Below are 16,929 nucleotides of genomic sequence, written 5' to 3' on the forward strand. Positions count from 1 at the left end.
GGGAGATCCATTATATAAGGAAAACCAAAGTCAGGGTGGTCTAATGCCAGCAGTTAGACTGAGGCAGGAGGAGCACATTGAGCTGTAACAGTGTGAAGAAGTGACAAGCTTTTATAAAGGTGGAACTGGGGGCTGGAGATTTGCCTTCGCTGATAAAAGCATTGGTGGTCTTCCAGAGGACCTGGGTTTGTTGGCCCCCAGCACCCACAGAACAGTTCAAAACTCTAGATCCAGGGGATATGAAACCCTCTTCTGGCCTCTGAAGGTACTCGACATAAATGCAAACAATAATCCGTACACAGAAAATAAAGATTAATTTTTTAAAAATATGTTAGATTAGTCCTAAATATAAATGGTGCAACTATAAGACAGCATTGGAGATAACCACCGTTTTTTTGTTGTTGTTGCTGTTTTTGTTCTGTTTTGTTTTGGTTTGGTTTAAAACAGGGTTTCTGGCTGTCCTGGAACTCTGTAGACCAGGCTAGCCTTGAACTCAAGAGATTCTGCCTGTCTCTGGAGTGCTGGGATTAAAGGCAGGCGCCACCAACACCCAGTGGAGGTATCTAAATTTAAATGGAATTAACCTATAAACTGAATAGCAACACCTCCTCCAGACATCACAGGCTAATACATTTTTAAAAAGTTTATTGCCAGGATTTTTAAGTGAAAGTAACCTGGTGGGTGTCAATGGGTTATAAATCTTATGTAGACCAGGCTGGCCTCAAACTCACAGAGATGCACCTACCTCTGCCTCCCAGTGCTGATTAAAGGCATATGCCACTAGCCAAGCTAAGTTTTATCTTTTTAAAGAACTGTGACATCCTGAGCAAGATGTGAAGGCTGCCTGTCACTCCACATCTTGCACAGAGTCAGTGCCATACCCACAGGCCTGCCCTATACCTCCCTCTGGCCGCCATGCTGTCAGTTGACCCCCCGCCTGCACAACCCTTTCTCAAAGTCTGTTTCTTTTGCCCCCTGAGATCTAGTCTGTTCCTCCATACTGAGGCCCCTACTCCAAATTTTATACACTCACAGCACATTCAATCCCATGCTACCGACAATCACCATTCCCCTGTGTGCGCATTAAGCCAAGGAGTATGGCCACCTGACACGACACGCCGCACTGCTCCTGGGACCAAAATGTAAGGAACTTTCCACTCGACACATCAAGAACCAAAGAAACTTTCCTTCCTCTTTGGCTTAACTCTTTAATTTTTTTTTTCGAGTCCATATTTCTACTTTTTTTTTTTTAATTAGTAAAATGATGTTCAGCTCCCCACAAGTATCAGCAATTGACCCCAGGACTCCCTTTATATCAAAATTTATTCCTATATTTACAACAGCATTGCTTGGTGCTGTTAAGATGGCTAAGTGGTGAAGAACCCTGGCTGCTATAAAGGGATCTGGTGCCTTCTTCTGGCATGTAGGTGTACATGCAGACAGAGCACTCCAACATTTAAAAAAAACTACATAATTAAAAATATTTTAAAAACACCAGCATTGTTTGGCCAGATATGGTGTCATGCCTTTTAATCCCAGCCCTCCAGGTAAAGGTAAGAGGATCTCAGTTTGAGACCAACTGGGGCCACTGCTTAATAAAATAAAATAAAAATAAAATAAAGCAGCACTGTTGGGGCTGTTGTTTAAAATACAAAGCCCCAGGCTCCATCCCCAGCACCACATAAACCCAGAGGTGTAATATTCAAGGCCATCCCCCATATTTGGTGAGTTGGGAGGCCAGCATGGGACGCAGAGACCTCCCCCAAAACAAAAGAGCAGTGTTCATGTGAAACCCATACATATCCTCTAGCACACTTTTAACCTCCGCCCCCCCTTCTCTCTCTGGCTGTGCTAGATATGGAACCCAGGACCCCTGTATGGCAGGCACGGGCTCTAAAATAGAGCAGCATCCCAGTTCTCTTTTTGCTGTTTGACTTTGAGACATCTCAAAGTCTCACTAAGTTGCCCAGGCTGCCAGTAAACTTGCTCTGTACCCCAGACAACACCTAGAATGTTGTGAACCTCCTGTCTCAACTCTTAAGTAGCTGGAACTACAGGTCTGAGCCCCCAAGCCTGGCTTAAGTCACCTTCAGGTGTCTTTAAATACCTAATGCAAAATACTATGTAAGCACTGCTACACTGTATTGTCTAGGCACTGATGGAAGAGTTAAACAATTTACATATGGTCAGGGTGAACTGATTTCCTGAATATTTCCATCTAAGGCTGGCTGAGTCCACAGTGAACTGGATACAGAGCTGACCTTCAACTTGTACATAGATTATTTTTTGCTTCACTTTTCCCCTTAATAATGCTGGAGCTCAGTCTAGTTTTCTACTTCCTTTCTACAGTTGCAAATCATTTTATTACATAAATATAATTAGTGATTTCCTACTCAAAACTGGTTGGGATGTTTGCAGTCTGGCTATCAGAAACATTAGCTCTTTTTTCCCTCCCCCGCTGTGTGCTCAGCAGTGAACTGCCCCTCCCACCAGGAAGGACGACGACTCCGCCGTCACTTTAAAGAGTGGACCTCCAAGTGGTTTTCATTCATTCAACGAACATCACCTGAACAACTCCAGTGCCGGTGCGTGGCGGGCGCTGCGGACGCCGACCGACACACACCCAGTCCGCGATCACACACAGCTCAGGGTTAGACACATCCTCAGACAGCACACACACAAAACCCTAACAACAAGTTCAACCACGCGTGACGTGGGGGGAGGCCCAGGGACCTGCGAGGGCCTTCAGCGGGCGGATTTCTGGGAACGAGGGCAGAGAGCGGGGGGCTTTGCAGGGGAAGTGACGTGGGGTGCCGAGCCCCCCAGCCCCAGGGATGAAGGGAGTTAGGCCAGTGGGTAACAGCATGTCTTGAGGGTGGGGGAGTGGGGGAAGTGAACAGCCTGTGCAAAGGCCCCGCGGCGGGAAGGCACATGGCCAGTCTGGGCAAAGTAAAGGGCCAGTCGCAGCTGTGTGCGGAGCGGAGGATAAAGCAGGACGCAGACTGGAGGCCGAGGAGGTCTGCGGGGCGGACATGTGCGGGGCCACGCTGGAACTCTGGTCCCGGGAGACTGGGAAGCCGAGGAAGGGTCCTGAGCAGGGGGGAAGGGGCAAGGGCCGCTGCTCCCGGCCCTCACCGAGGCCCTCCTCGCCGCTCGCGCCCGGGCCTCGTCAGCGCCCCTCCTCCCCTCGCCCCAGGCCCTCACGCCGCCACCCGCTCACCGCGGCTCCAGCCTCTGTCCCCCTCGCGCCCCCTCAGCAGCGCCTCTCCACAGACGCTGCCGCCGCCATCTTCCGCCTGCCGCCGTGACACAGCGCAGGCGCTGCACTAGTAGGGCCGCCGGGAAATGGAGTCCCGCACCGCGGCCCGTCCCCGCCCCTACGGCGTGCCGCGTCGGCAGCCGTCCGCCCTCCCCGGGCGTCCACCGGGGCGGCCGCCATTTCCGGCCTTCGAGCGCCATGCCTTCTGGGAAATGTAGTCCGACGTGCGCAGGCGCTGGACAGAGATAGGGGCGGAGGCTTCTGGGAAATGGAGTTCTCGGAAGTCCTGAGTCTCCCATCTCCCTAGACGGCAGGCTGACGTTAAAGTGGAGGGTGCTGTGAGCGGAGTTTTCTGAGTCTTGGAGACGATCTGGTGACTCAGTGGGGTCTAAGCAGAAGTCTTGAGCCCTTCCACCACCGGCCCTGATCCCGTGCGGAGCCTGCAGCATTTGCAGTCGTCCAAAGCCTCAGTCTTCCCATTTGTCCAGTGGGAATGTGGTTTCAAGAATCCCTGCTGGCTGCTTACGGTGTCCTATAGGGACTTGTGGAGTCCTGAGCGCTGTTAGCTGCCTTTCCTTCGTGGAGTACATGCGGGGCTCTGGCGTTTCCCTCTCTTAGGTAGAGATGATGAAACAGCTCGAAGCAGAAAGATTTCCCCGCCCCCGCAATGTGGCTCTAGGACTTTTGGGATCAGCAGTGTGTGGTCCTCCACGCCACTCCTGGTAGCTCCCCCACTCTCCATCCATCACTAGCTTCCAGGTGCCAGGACCGAAGTTCCCGGGGCCAGAGGGCTGTCTTCTTGCGATCCCGCAGGGGGCGCCCCAATCCGAGCGCGCTGCCCTCGGGCAGGGAGAGGAGCCCGGGGCGGGCCAGGGCGGGGGTGTCCCGGCTATAAAAAGTGGCTGCCTCCCAAGGCGCCTGGGCCAGCGGGACTCCCGGGCTGCGTGCCTCAGGTCCGAACTCCGGGCCAGTGCTTGCTGAGAGACCGAAGCGCTCGGTTCCCCCGGGGGGCCGCAGCCTGGGCGTGTGGGGGCGCAAGCCCAGGGGATGCTGGGCTCGGTGAAGATGGAGGCCCATGACCTGGCCGAGTGGAGCTACTACCCAGAGGCGGGCGAGGTGTGTCCTCGGGGATGGCGGAGCGGGAAAGTGGGGGAGGAGGGCAGACGTGGGGCTGCGGGCTTATGTGCAAGCAGGGACTGTGGTGTAGACTCAGGTGGGAGCCAAGGACCTGGGAACACAGACACCAGGTATGGGAGTCGGGGACTGGGGGACAAGGCTTGGGAGAGCGACTTAAACAAGCAGATCTAGATGATGGCTTGCTTCCAAAGGGAAGGGGGGGGATGTTAGCAAGGAAACCTTGAGGTCACACTTGAAAGGTTCAGTTGAGACCCTGACTTGAACAAATTGGAGATGGGAAGTCAGAGCTCTTAGGATAGGGGGATAGAGCCGGAGGACCTCAAGAAACGAAGTTCACAGTACAGAGAAGTGTAGTGACTAAGAGGAGTTGGGAGTCTGCAGTAAGGAAAGTCTGTGGTGGAATTCAGGGTTAAAGACATGGTTGGGGGGGGGCTTTGGGTGGTTGGGATCAGAATTGGGGTTCAGGGATAAATATCAGCTGTAGAGCTAAGGTAGGAGCAGAACTAGGGGTCCTTTTGATGAATCTAATGTAACAGGTGGCTTGGGAAGACTAGTCCTCAGATGACGTCAGCCTTGGGAGATCGAAAGACATGGGCATCCACATCTGTGTGGCAGGAGTCAGTTTTCACCCTCATCCTTACCGTGACTCCCAGCAGGGACTCCCTTCAGATTCTGCACAGTCTCGTCATTGCTAGACTGACCTTAGTTCCTTCACCCCAACAAACACAAAAGTCCCTCTTCACGTCTTACTCTTGTTTGTCCTGTTGCAAGGACTCCGGCTTTGCTCACTCATCCTGTAATCCGTATTGTGATGGTGGGGAGAAGGACACGAGGTTCTGGGCCCACAGGTCCCTGACATGGGCGACTTAAGGTGGGGGTGAGATATTGGAACAGTTGGGCTCGCCTAAGAGTCAAGATTTAGTGGTTGAGAGAGGCGGCTAGGGTCTGTATTTCCAAGTTGTGGGGTTGGATCCCTGAGGGGTAGCCAGGCTTGGATTTGGCCAGGTGCCCAGGAGGGGCCTGTTTTGGGTCTGGGGAGCTGTGAGGTGGGGCAGAGCTGACTGGGAAGGGATTGGGAGTGTGGAGAGGTAGAAAGGGAGTGGGCTGGAGGTGTTGGTGATATAGAGGGAAAGCAGGGGCCAGGCTGGTATGTGCAGGCTCTCAGGTAATTGGAAGTCTGAGCATTGGGCTTAACAGAGCCAACTACAAGTTGGTCCTAACGGGGACACATCTGAAGAAGTTAGTTGGGAGGGGGCATCTAGGGCAGAGAGGTAGTGTTCAAACACCCCACCACCACCACAGCTGAGGAAGTAGTGTGTGTGGAGAGACCGACAGAAATTAACAGACCAGTCATGGCTCTGCATGCGTGTCAGCCTAGCACCTGGGAAGCTGAAGCAGGAGGATGACAAGTTTGAGATCAGCTACCCGGCAAGCTCCAGGCCAGCGTGACCTACAGAATGAGGTCTTGGGGGAGGGGGAAGCTATGTGAGGGCCAGCCTAGATGTAATTTCAGAAACGTCGACAAAAGGGAAGACTGGAATGGTTTGGAGCTGGAGTCTGAAGATGCCCACCCCCTCCCTCTGGCAGCACCTGCGGCTTCTCAGCAGGAAAGCCGCTTTGCCAGTGTGAACAATGGGTGGGCTGCATTTCCCTGGGACTAAGAACAGACAAGACCACGCCCAACGTGTCCCCCACAACTCAGCATTTTTCTTTCCCGTTAATGGCTTCTACTGATGGGGCAAGGTTGCTACCTTGTACTCTGTGGCTAGCTGGCTCTTGGAAAGCGACCGTGGACGGCTTTTAGATATCAGCTGCCCCAACAGCCCCCCTATTTCAAAGATGGGCCGTGGGGCACCTTGCAGGACACTGGGGTCCTCGGGGTCTGGAACTGGAAGGTCACCGGGCTTCCCCTCTCTCCTCCCCAGCACTCTCTTCTCCAGAAACAATAAGGAAATGAACAGGGAGAAATTCCAGCCTCCCAGGTGGGGGTGCCACCAGTCCCCTGAGGGCCTCCCCCCCACTCTCAGCCGCACCCTGAGGAGGGGGAGGGGAGATCCGGTTCAGACCCGGACATCAGGGGTTCATCCTAGCTGTTGGGCGTGGGAAAGCCTAAGGTGGATTACAGCAGCTGGAGTGCTTGAGGTTAGACCTCGAGAAGGACTTCCGGGTGGGTGGGGAGCAAGAAAAGGAAAGGCCTGATGTCCCAGGGTTGGAGAAGTGGAGATGCAAAGAGATTCAGAGATAGTGTGGATCCCCCTAAAGTCATCACTTTTCCCTTCGAAGGGGTGGGGGTGCAGAAACAGCCCAACCAGGGTGGGAAGACAGAGCATGGGGGAGGGTAGGAAACGGGCTCCTGGAGAGATAGAGATTCAGAAAAGTACAGAACTGTGCTGCTGCAGACTGGGGGATGGGGTGGGGGAGAGACATGGACACATGACAACAGAGAGAGAGAATGCCAAGGAAGAGACCGAGGCAAAGAGATGAAGTGGTGAGAGGTGAGCACTGGATTGGGGGGAAGGAGGAAGAGATGGCCCAAGGACAGAGACATGGGAAGGGGAGGGGCAGGAGCTTCAGGGACGTGGCTAGAGGAACACAGAACACCGGTAAAAGAGCCTGGGGTGGTCGCAAACACCTTTAATCCCAGCACTAGGGAGGTGGAGCCAGGAGCCAGAGTGGTATAGAAAGAGGGAGGGAGAGAACGGAAGAAGAGGAAAGTGACAGATTGTAGGAGACCAAAGCAAAAGAGCTGCCAACAGAGCCTGCATGGTGGAATCACCTACCGGTATTGGGGGTGGGGGGAGCAGGAGGGTCGGGAGTTTAAGGCTAGCTTTGTCTGCTTGGAGGAGCTGCCTATAAGGGCTGGGGAGAGAGATCGCTCCCAGCTAAGTGTGCCATTGCTGCTCTTTTTAGAGGACCTGAGTTTAATTCTCAGCATCCACACCAGGCAGCTCGCCACTGCCTGTAACTCCTGAACCAGGGGGTCTGGAGCCCCTCAGCACCCACACTCACCCGCACATGCCCACACACAGATACCCAACATATAATGAAAAAAAGTTTTGTAAATGTATCTGGGGCTAGGGCTGTAGCACAGTTGGTAAAATGCTCTCCTGGCATGCAGGCAGAGCTGGCTTTCAATCCCAGCATGGTATAAACCAAGTTTGCTGGTCCATGCCTGGAATCCCAGCTCTTGGGGAACAGAGGCGGAAGAATCAGGAGTTCGAGGTTATCCTAGGTTACTTTGAGGCTAGCCTGGGTTACACCATGCTCTTGTCAGAGGGAGGGAGAAATGAGCTAACTGACAGAGGAAGGCTCCCTAAGCCACTGGAGCCCAGCTAACGCTCACAGTGGCAGAGAAGCAGACACCAGGTGAGACCCCAGCTGGGAGAGGAGAGGGTGGCCAGGCATGTGGAAGGCTGAGGAAGGAGAGGAGGGAGGAGAGCAGGTAAACGCAGTAGGGATATCTAGAAAGAGAAGGACCCATCCAATGTGCTTGGTGCTTCCACTGCTCTTTGGGATCACTGGCTTTCTGCTAGACTGTCAGCTCTACAAGGGTGGGCATTTCTGGCTGTCTTGACCACAGCTTTCATAGCATGGTCCAGTTCAGGACACTGGTCAGGCCCAAGTTCTAGACTACCAAGATTCTTCCTCTTCTTTTCTGTGGCCCTCACCCCCTGACAACTTTTCTGGACCATAGCTGACTCAGATGTAAAATGGTCATTTTAATACCTCTCAAGCAAGGAGTATATCTCAGTGGTAGAGCCCCTGCCTAGAATCCCCCAGTGAGGGGCTGGGTGTGGCTCAGTGGTAGAGCCCCTGCCTAGAATCCCCCAGTGAGGGTCTGGGGCCGTGGCTCTGTGGTATAGTCCCTGCCTAGAATCCCCCAGTGAGGGTCTGGGGCCGTGGCTCAGTGATAGAGCCCCTGCCTAGAGTCCTCCAGTGAGGGGCTGGGTGTGGCTCAGTGGTAGAGCCCCTGCCTAGAATTCCCCAGTGAGGGTCTGGGGCCATGGCTCAGTGGTAGAGCCCTTGCCTTTGAAATGCTTGGGTCCATTCCTGGTACAGTGCAGACGGTGAATAAATACCTGTTAAAGCTGGGTATGGTGGCACACACCCGTAATCCCAGTACTAGGGAGGCTGAGACTGCTCCAGAAGGAGTTGAGGGCAGCATGGGCAAGACCCTGCCTCCTGTTCCAGCCTCTAGTGTGGCAGGACCACAGGCGTGAGCCACCAGTGTGAACATGAGGGTGATTCTGGAAGGCATAGCAGGGCAGACCGTAGCTCACTGAGCTAGGAGACACCTGTTTCCCCTATCTGAACATGTCTGAAAATGGGGTGCGTTTGTAACTGCTTTTCAAATTCTTTCAATTCTGTTTCACTTACATAAATAGAACTGTGTTTGCACGTGCCTGTGTGTTTCTGTGTGTGTGTGTCCTGCATACACATGCAGTTGGAGATTGGAAGACACGTTGCAGGAAAGGAGAACTGACGCTCTCTTCTGGCCTCCTTGGCCACCAGGCACTCACAGGATGGGCACACACATACATACATGCAGGCAGGACAATAGTAAATAAATCTAAGAAGAAAAAGTGGAAAACCACTGATTTTTTTTTTTTTGACGTAAATTTATTTTTTAGCTGACTTGGCTGATTTTGATTGATTTCTCAATTTTATTGTGCTCAGAACTTTTTCCTTTTCTTTTTCTTTTTCCTGCCTAGTCTGGAAGTTGGTATGTAGACTGTGCTGGCCTCAATTGCCTGTGTCTGCCTCCTGAATGCTCGGGTTGAAGTTAGGCACCACTGTGCCCAGTAACAACATAATTAAAACCCATCATTACATTTTAAAAATTATTTTAACTGTGTACATGAGTGTGGTTACGAGCACATGGGGACAGGTGCCCAAGAAGGCTAGAGGGGTCAGATTCCCTGGAGCTAGGATTGTAGGCAGTTGTGACGTGCACGGTATGGATACTGGGGACTAAGTGCCTGTCCTTGGGAAGAACAGTACTTACTCTTAGCTACTGAGCCGTCTCTCCAGCTATCAACCTCTTTACATGATTTTAAAAAAGCAGACAACCTCCCCACAAAAAAGGAAAAAAAAAATTATTGAGACCTCAGACAATGTCATGTTTTTGTTTTTTTGAGACAGAGTCTTGATAGGTAGCTTTCTGCCTCTTTCCCCACTGCTGGGACTGCAGGCCTGTGCCACCAGCCCTGTTCCAGTTTCTATTGATCTGGGATATGTCTACTGATAATTATTGTATTCAAAAGTAAAACTTTAAAAAGAAATTTAAAATATAAAAATATGCATAATGTGGTTTAAACCTTTATTTACATGTATTTATTCTTTGTATATGTATGTGACCACACAAGTGCCATGGTGCATATGTGGAGGTCAGAGGACGGCTTTCAAGAGTCAGTTCTCTCCTTCCACCAGGTGGGTCCTAAGGATCAGACCTGTGTTGTCAGGCTTGGTGACAGTGTCTTTACCCACTGAGCCATTTGCTGGCCCCTCGTTTAGTTTAAAATGGCAGTCACTTATTAGTATAACCAAGGGTTTTCAGAAGCTGTTTAAAGAAGGTAGTGAGTTTGAGAGCAGCCTGAGCCGTGCCGTGAAGCTTTGTCTCAAAGACAAATAAATAAAATTTAATGAGAAGAGTAACACTGCCCTTTATTTTTGCCACAGCAGGAAGGGCAGAGGAGCCAGCAGTAGACCTTTGGTCTCTTGCAGATGTTGCAGATCGATGAACAAGAGGGTACAAACTGGGCAATGGTGGCACGTCCCAGCACTAGGGAAGCAGAGGCAGGTGAATCTCTGTGAGTTCGAAGCCAGCCTGGTCTACAGAGTGAGTTCTAGGACAGCCAAGACTACACAGAGAAACCCTGTCTTGAAAAACCAAAGGGGGTGAGGAGGAGGATATAAAAAGTTGACAAAAGCTTTCCTTTTTAATTTACTGAAGAGTGAATCCAGATCTTCCTGTGTGCTAGAAAAGCAGCTATCATTTAGCCACACCCCAGCCCCTCACTGGGGGATTTTAGGCAGGGCCTCCACCACTGGGTCATGCCCTCAGCCATTCTTTCTGTTGTTTATTTTGAGACAATATCCAGGTAAGGTGTCCAGGCTGTCCTAGAAGTCTCTCTGAAGTTCAGGGTGCCCTTGAACTTGTAATCATTAGCCCCCCAGGTGGCTGGGATTACAGACCTGTACCACCTTACCTCTAGAGAGAGACATGGAAGGGACTCAGAAAAGGCAAGACAGGAGGGTGAGCTGGGCATGATGGCTCTTGGAAGGTGGAGACAGGAGGATCAGGAGGTCATCCTTGGTTGCATAGTGAGTCTGAGGCTAGCTTGGGCTGGATGAGACTCTGAAAACACATAGGTGGACCTGCATTTGAGAGCTCTTTTGCCGAGCAGCGAGCACTGGCTGATGTGTCTGTCTCTCTCACTCCTGCAGGTGTACTCGCCAGTGAATCCTGTGCCAACCATGGCCCCTCTCAACTCCTACATGTCCTTGAACCCTCTCAGCTCCCCCTACCCTCCTGGAGGGCTTCAGGCCTCCCCGCTGCCCACTGGACCCCTGGCACCCCCAGCCCCCACAGCGGCCCTGGGGCCCACCTTCGCAGGCTTGGGTGCCGGTGGCAGCGGCGGAAGCAGTACTTCTGGGTATGGAGCCCCAGGGTCCGGGCTGGTGCATGGAAAGGAGATGGCAAAGGGGTACCGGCGGCCGCTGGCCCATGCCAAGCCACCATATTCCTACATCTCTCTCATCACCATGGCCATCCAGCAGGCGCCAGGGAAGATGCTGACGCTGAGCGAGATCTACCAGTGGATCATGGACCTCTTCCCCTACTACCGGGAGAACCAGCAGCGCTGGCAGAACTCCATCCGGCACTCGCTGTCCTTCAACGACTGCTTCGTCAAGGTGGCGCGCTCCCCAGACAAGCCAGGCAAAGGCTCCTACTGGGCCTTGCATCCCAGCTCTGGGAACATGTTTGAGAATGGCTGCTACCTCCGCCGTCAGAAGCGCTTCAAGCTGGAGGAGAAGGCGAAGAAAGGGAACAGTGCCACGTCTGTCACCAGGAATGGTACGGTGGGGTCAGCCACCTCTGCCCCCACGATGGCCGCCCCGGTCGTCGCCTCCCCGGCTCAGCCCCAGCCTACACCTTCCGAGCCTGAGGCCCAGAGTGGGGAGGATGTGGGGGGACTGGACTGCGCCTCCCCGGCTTCCTCCACACCCTATTTCGCCGGCCTGGAGCTCCCAGGAGAACTGAAGTTGGATGCGCCCTACAACTTCAACCACCCTTTCTCTATCAACAACCTGATGTCAGAGCAGACACCAGCACCTTCCAAACTGGATGTGGGGTTTGGGGGCTACGGGGCTGAGAGTGGGGAGCCTGGGGCCTACTACCAGAGTCTCTATTCCCGTTCTCTGCTTAATGCATCCTAGCAGGGCAGTCGGGAAGGTGGTGATGGGGTTGGCTGTGACAGACACCGGGTTCCTGGGCTCTGATCCTTGTGGTTACACTCTGCTTGTCCCATTAATTAACATCTTATTTGGTCTATGACTGTGATGACCCATTGGCTGCTGTGGTAACTGCCATGGACTCTTTCGTGGGCCGAGGGTGGGGGTATTGTGAAGGTGGCCATGTTGGACCTATTGTGAATGCAGCTGTTCTGGGTGTGTGCACTGTGAAAGCTGCCATATTAAGTGAAGCTGTTGGCCGATCCATGGGTGGCTGACGGTCACCATGTTGGATGGCCTCTTCGTTGGCCTGCCATGCCGGCCACATTTTCTTTGTCCTGTTGGGATCCCCTTTTCCTTTTTTTTTTGGCAGACTTCTTGGTACAGCAGATGCCAAGTTGGCCACCAGATCACATGGTGTGTTTTTTGACACACTGGATGCATGGAGGGAACTGGCAGGGTGACATCTCGGCATGCTGTTAATGCACCGTAAAGGCCACCACAGGACTGTCATCTCCATCTCCTTGGTGGGGGTTGGGTGAGGGTAGAGGTGAGCAGACCCAGTGATTTTTTTTTTTTTTCTCTGAAGCCCATCCCCACCCTGGCCAATGAGAAAGGGCTGGTGTGGGTGTGGGGAATTCCTACTGAGGTCAAGTTCTTGTCTGGGACTTGGGATACTGCCTGTGTCTGACCATTAAAAAGGCACCATTTCCATCTCTCAGTGTCTTTTCCTTGGTGGACCGTGTGGGGCTCAAACGCCTAAATTTGTGTTCTCTGTGCTCTTCTTCCTATCCCAGAGAGCTGGTGGCCCCTGTGGAGGAAGGGCTGGGGGAAAGCAGCAACGTGACCTTTGGCTCTTTGTTGTCCCTGACCCCAAGGACAGTTTGTTCATAGATAGCAGCCCCCGCAGTAGTGGGGCCAAGGCAGCCAGGGGGGAGGTGGCTTTGCAGTGACCAAGGCCACTGCCCCTCCCCCACAGTGCAGACACACTCACACACACACACACACACACCTGGCGCTCTGAGGCTCCAGGAACCTACGGAAACTAAGGGCTGTTCAATTTGGAGGAAGAAGGAAAAGGATGGAAGACTTGAGGGTGTGTGTGGGAGAGAGAAAGAGAGAAATTTTTACTTACTTATGAAAGGGTCTCATACTCAGGGCAATCCTCCTGCCTCTGCCTTCCACATGCCACAGTTACTGGCATGTATGCCTGGCTTGTACTCATTCGCTCTGGTGTGTTCGGTGCTGCGGGGTGGAACCGTGCCAGGACCGTGCCAGGCCAGGCAATCGCTTACCTACTGAGCTAGGTCCGCTCTGTCACTCTTTCTCGTCCTGTCACCCATGTTGGCCCCTCCTTGGCTCTCTTCTCTGGCCTCCCTCTCTGGTTCAGAGTTTCCGCCTCTACCTGCCGCCTGGCAGGCGGGTTCCTCTATTTCTGTCACAGTCCCGCCTTGCCCAGGCTGCGTGTCACCCCGCCCCCTGCCTTGCCGGCTCCCAGTTGCCAGCGGTCCCACCAGGCTGGCTGTCCTGGGGAATTCCTCCCGGTTCCTGGAAAAAACAACTGGGGCCTAGAGAAAGGCCCTCAGTCTCCCTGGGCCCCGGCCCTCCCCCCCGGACTGGGGGTCGCCGGCCCGAGGCAGGAAGCCCTGCGGTTTCTGGCTTCTCCCCGGCGGCCTCCGGATCTGGCCCTCGCCCCCCAACCCCCACCCCGCCCCGGCCAACAGCCCAAATATTATTCCGCAGGAGGAGTCGGTGGCAGCGGGAGGAGGCCCAGGTTGAAAGAGGCTTTCAGGGCAGCTAGGCTTGGGGCTTCCTGTCCCCAGGCTCAGGCCTCAGGCTGCCCCACTGGGGACCTCAGGTGGCCTGAGAGGCGGGTGTTGTTGCAGGGTCCTTAGGGGAGGGTGGGGCATCTGTCGGGGTGTCTGGTGGCCACCAGCTTGCCTGGCGTGGGCCGCTGTGACCCCCCACCCCAGGGACAACCGGCTGGTGTCCAGTGTGGAAAAGTACCACCATCAGACTGGGACGCATGGACAGACAGGAGGACCAGATGAGGAACGGATGGGTCATTGGAGGCGGGGGCCGTAAAAACATAGAGAGGGCTGGCTGTGGGTCTGAAGTGACATAGTCTAAGGAAAGGACCCGTGGGTGGTGGGTGGGAAACTGAGCCTAGGGACCGGGGTCCCTGCTTGGGCACAAGGCTATACACCGGATGCTTTGAAGTGAGAGAATGACCATAGCTGTGGGTCTAATGGCCCACACCTGTGTTCTCAGCACTCAGGCAGTAGAGGAAGGAGTGTTAACCGGTTGGGGCCAACCTGGGCTACATAATGTGTTTGTGTCTCTTAAAAAACAAGACCCTAAAAACTTGACTAGTAATGAGCAATTTGGAAAAGCTTTCTAGGGCCCCTCACTTTAACATGGGCAAAAACTGAAGGACAGAGTGGCTTGGCTTGACCAAGGTCACACAGCTAGTAAGTGGGGTCCTAGGGAGGCCACCTGGCTTAGACCCTAGGGCCCTGGACCTCCACTATTCTAAAGGATACCCCCACTTCCTGCCACAATTTGGTATGGTAAAAGCCTCATCCACAAAAGCCAACAGCCTGGGCAGTTCATCATTCTGTGCGTGTGTGTGTGTCTGTCACAAGGCTTCTTGCATTTCTTAGTGTTAATTTTGATGTTGCTTCTCTGTTCTGTGATGTCTTTTAGCATAGCTGTGTCTTTGTCACTGGCTTGTGCATAACAACACTTTTACCTGTCACTCTTCTCTCTGTGTGTAACTGTGTGTCTCTGTCCTTCAGACCTGTCACTGTAGATCTGCCTATAATTGGTCACTATGCGTCACTGTGTCTGTCCACGAATGTGTCACCATCTACCCTGGTGCCAGTGTGTGTTACTCACCACTCAGGCCACAGGTGGGCGTGTCAGGCCCACTGGTCCCAGGACTGCGGCCCGGCCCAGCCTACCCGGGCTGCTGTGGTCCAGGCTGGACGCCTGTTTGCCGTGCCTGCCTCAGGTAAACAGGAGCCTGCAGCCCCAGGGCCCCTCCCTCACCTCTGCACCCTTCCCTTTAGGGCTGCTCCCAGCTGGACCACAGCCACCCTGCACTCACAGCCCTAGTCGTGCTCTCAGCCTGGTCTGTCCCTTTGTCTGTCTTTCTCTCTCTCCAGAGTAGTGCTTCTCAGCCTTCCTAATGCTGTGACCCCTTATGTTGTGGTTACCCCCAACTACAGCATTATTTTCGTCGTTATTTCACAACTGTGATTTCGATACTGTCATGTAAATATCGGATATTTATGTGCAGATGTCATGATGTAGCTATCTGATACCCAGGATTGTGCATCCTGAAGGGGTCCTGATCCCCAGGCTGAGAGCCACTGTTCTAGAGCCTCACGTAGCTTCGGCTGCCCTTTACATCACCTGATCCTTTTGCTTCTACCTCCATAAAGTTGGCATTACAGGCCTGAGCCACCATGCCCAGCTTATGACGTGCTGCATCTTGAACCCAGCACCCTTGCACATTACAGAAACACTCTGCCAGAGGAACTGCATGCCTACCCTAGATTTTTTTTTTTTAATGGAGTGGGAGATTCTTTTGTTTTGTTTGTTTGCTGGTCTCAGACTCACTTTGTGAACAGGGGTGACCCTGTTCTTCCTAACGTCGCCTCCCAGGCGCTGGGGTTACAGTCCACCACACCCATGCTCCCGTATTTTAATATCTTTGTTTCTTTCTGTACCTATTTCCTTCCACCTGTGTCTGTGTCTCTGACTTTCCCTGCCATTTCTTCATTCTGCTGCTCTTTCTCCATCCATTCATTCGTCTTCTTGCCAGCCAAGTTTGTTTCTCAGATATGTCTTCAACCTCAGAATCAGCTACTCTGGGCCTTCAAGCCCCTTTCACCATGAACGCTTCTCTCTCCTCTCTGTGTTGAGTCTTGGCCACAGTGGCAGACTCTGCTGTGCCTTGGCCCTTCAGGGACAGAGCGGCCCCCAGCCTCTGCCCAGCCCGCTGGTGTATATAAAAAGGTATATGCATGTCTTATTTCTATCTGTATGGGGGCAGGAGGGGCAGACACTGGGGCCTTTGTGTAGCCACTGCCTGCCGCCTGCCTGCTCCACACTTCTCGCCCTCCGGCCTGCCACAGCCTCTGTTCACTGACCCCCTCCCACCCCCACAAAAGTTCCTGTGGGGGCCTGCCAACTTCCTCTGCCCAAGGTGTGAGTGGGCAGGGCAGGAGCAGGCATACGGGGGGACCTGGAGGTTTTCCCGGTGAAGAAAGCTCTGGAAGGAACAGGACTTCCCCACCACGTTGCTGCCGTCTGCATCTGTTGTCCCTGGTTGTCCTCAGGTCCTTAGGTGGCTTCTCTCTGTGGGGGAAGGGAAGGGTCTGAGTCTGTCTGTCCATCTGTTTGCTCTGGCTCATGTGTGGCTGCTTCTGTGAGGAAAAAAGCAGGTTACTACCTCAGGACCTTTGCATAAGTGAGCTGCACTGATTTCTCTTGGCTTGCTTCTTCCTTTCTTCTTTTCTCAATGGACCCTTTCTAAAATAGCAACCTGTGATCTGTTTGCCTGGCCAGTCTTATCACTTGAGATCCTATGGCTGTCATGTTTTAAGGGTCCTTGCAATTCATTTGAACTGTGGGGACTCAAACAGCCTTGTATGCAACCTCGGAGTCAGAGAAAGCTTCCAGGATGAGGTCACAAGTGAGCTGAGCTGGAAAGATAAGAAAGAACTAGCCAGGCTGCCCTCACCACATGGGTAGGGAGTGCAACCAAGGATCCAGAGGATCTAGGACAGGCTTGGCCTGGCCCTTATTCCCAGAGGTCTTTCTCTCTCTGGGAACTTCCTAGTTTGAACAACTTTTTTGTTTGGTTAGTTGGTTTTTCAAGACAGGTTTTCTCTGTGTAGCCTCTGCCTGTCCTGGAGCTCAGCTCTGTAGATGAGACTGGCTTTGAACTCACAGTGATCTGCTTTCCTCTGCCCCCGAGTGCTTGAACAAGTTTTTGGTGTTTTGTTTGTTTTTTAATGTGTATTAGTGTGAAGGTGCCAGATCCCTTGGAATTTGTGTTACAGACAGTT

At 53.1% G+C, this 16,929-nt stretch overlaps 2 protein-coding genes across 4 annotated transcripts in view; one reads left to right on the forward strand and one right to left on the reverse strand.

The window, feature by feature from the left end:
• The window catches only part of Sympk (symplekin scaffold protein), a 30,587-nt gene extending 27,212 nt beyond the window's left edge, over positions 1 to 3,375 (reverse strand). For 2 of the 3 annotated variants that reach the window (XM_060368819.1, XM_021642135.2), the window contains exon 1: positions 3,221 to 3,352. The gene's annotated coding sequence lies outside the window, so the exon portion shown is untranslated. Of the gene's footprint in view, positions 1 to 3,220 lie in introns of all 3 variants that reach the window. The other variant, XM_021642134.2, reaches the window with a different exon arrangement.
• A 776-nt stretch (positions 3,376 to 4,151) lies between these two features.
• Foxa3 (forkhead box A3) lies at positions 4,152 to 12,565 on the forward strand. The gene is made up of 2 exons (XM_021642183.2): positions 4,152 to 4,375; positions 10,844 to 12,565. The coding sequence occupies exons 1-2, from the start codon at positions 4,307 to 4,309 to the stop codon at positions 11,834 to 11,836; spliced, it is 1,062 nt and encodes a 353-aa protein (XP_021497858.1). The 5' UTR covers positions 4,152 to 4,306; the 3' UTR covers positions 11,837 to 12,565.
• Positions 12,566 to 16,929: the final 4,364 nt, after the last annotated feature.

The sequence above is a fragment of the Meriones unguiculatus genome, chromosome 1, assembly GCF_030254825.1.
Source record: "Meriones unguiculatus strain TT.TT164.6M chromosome 1, Bangor_MerUng_6.1, whole genome shotgun sequence".
In the NCBI taxonomy this organism is placed as follows: domain Eukaryota; kingdom Metazoa; phylum Chordata; class Mammalia; order Rodentia; family Muridae; genus Meriones; species Meriones unguiculatus.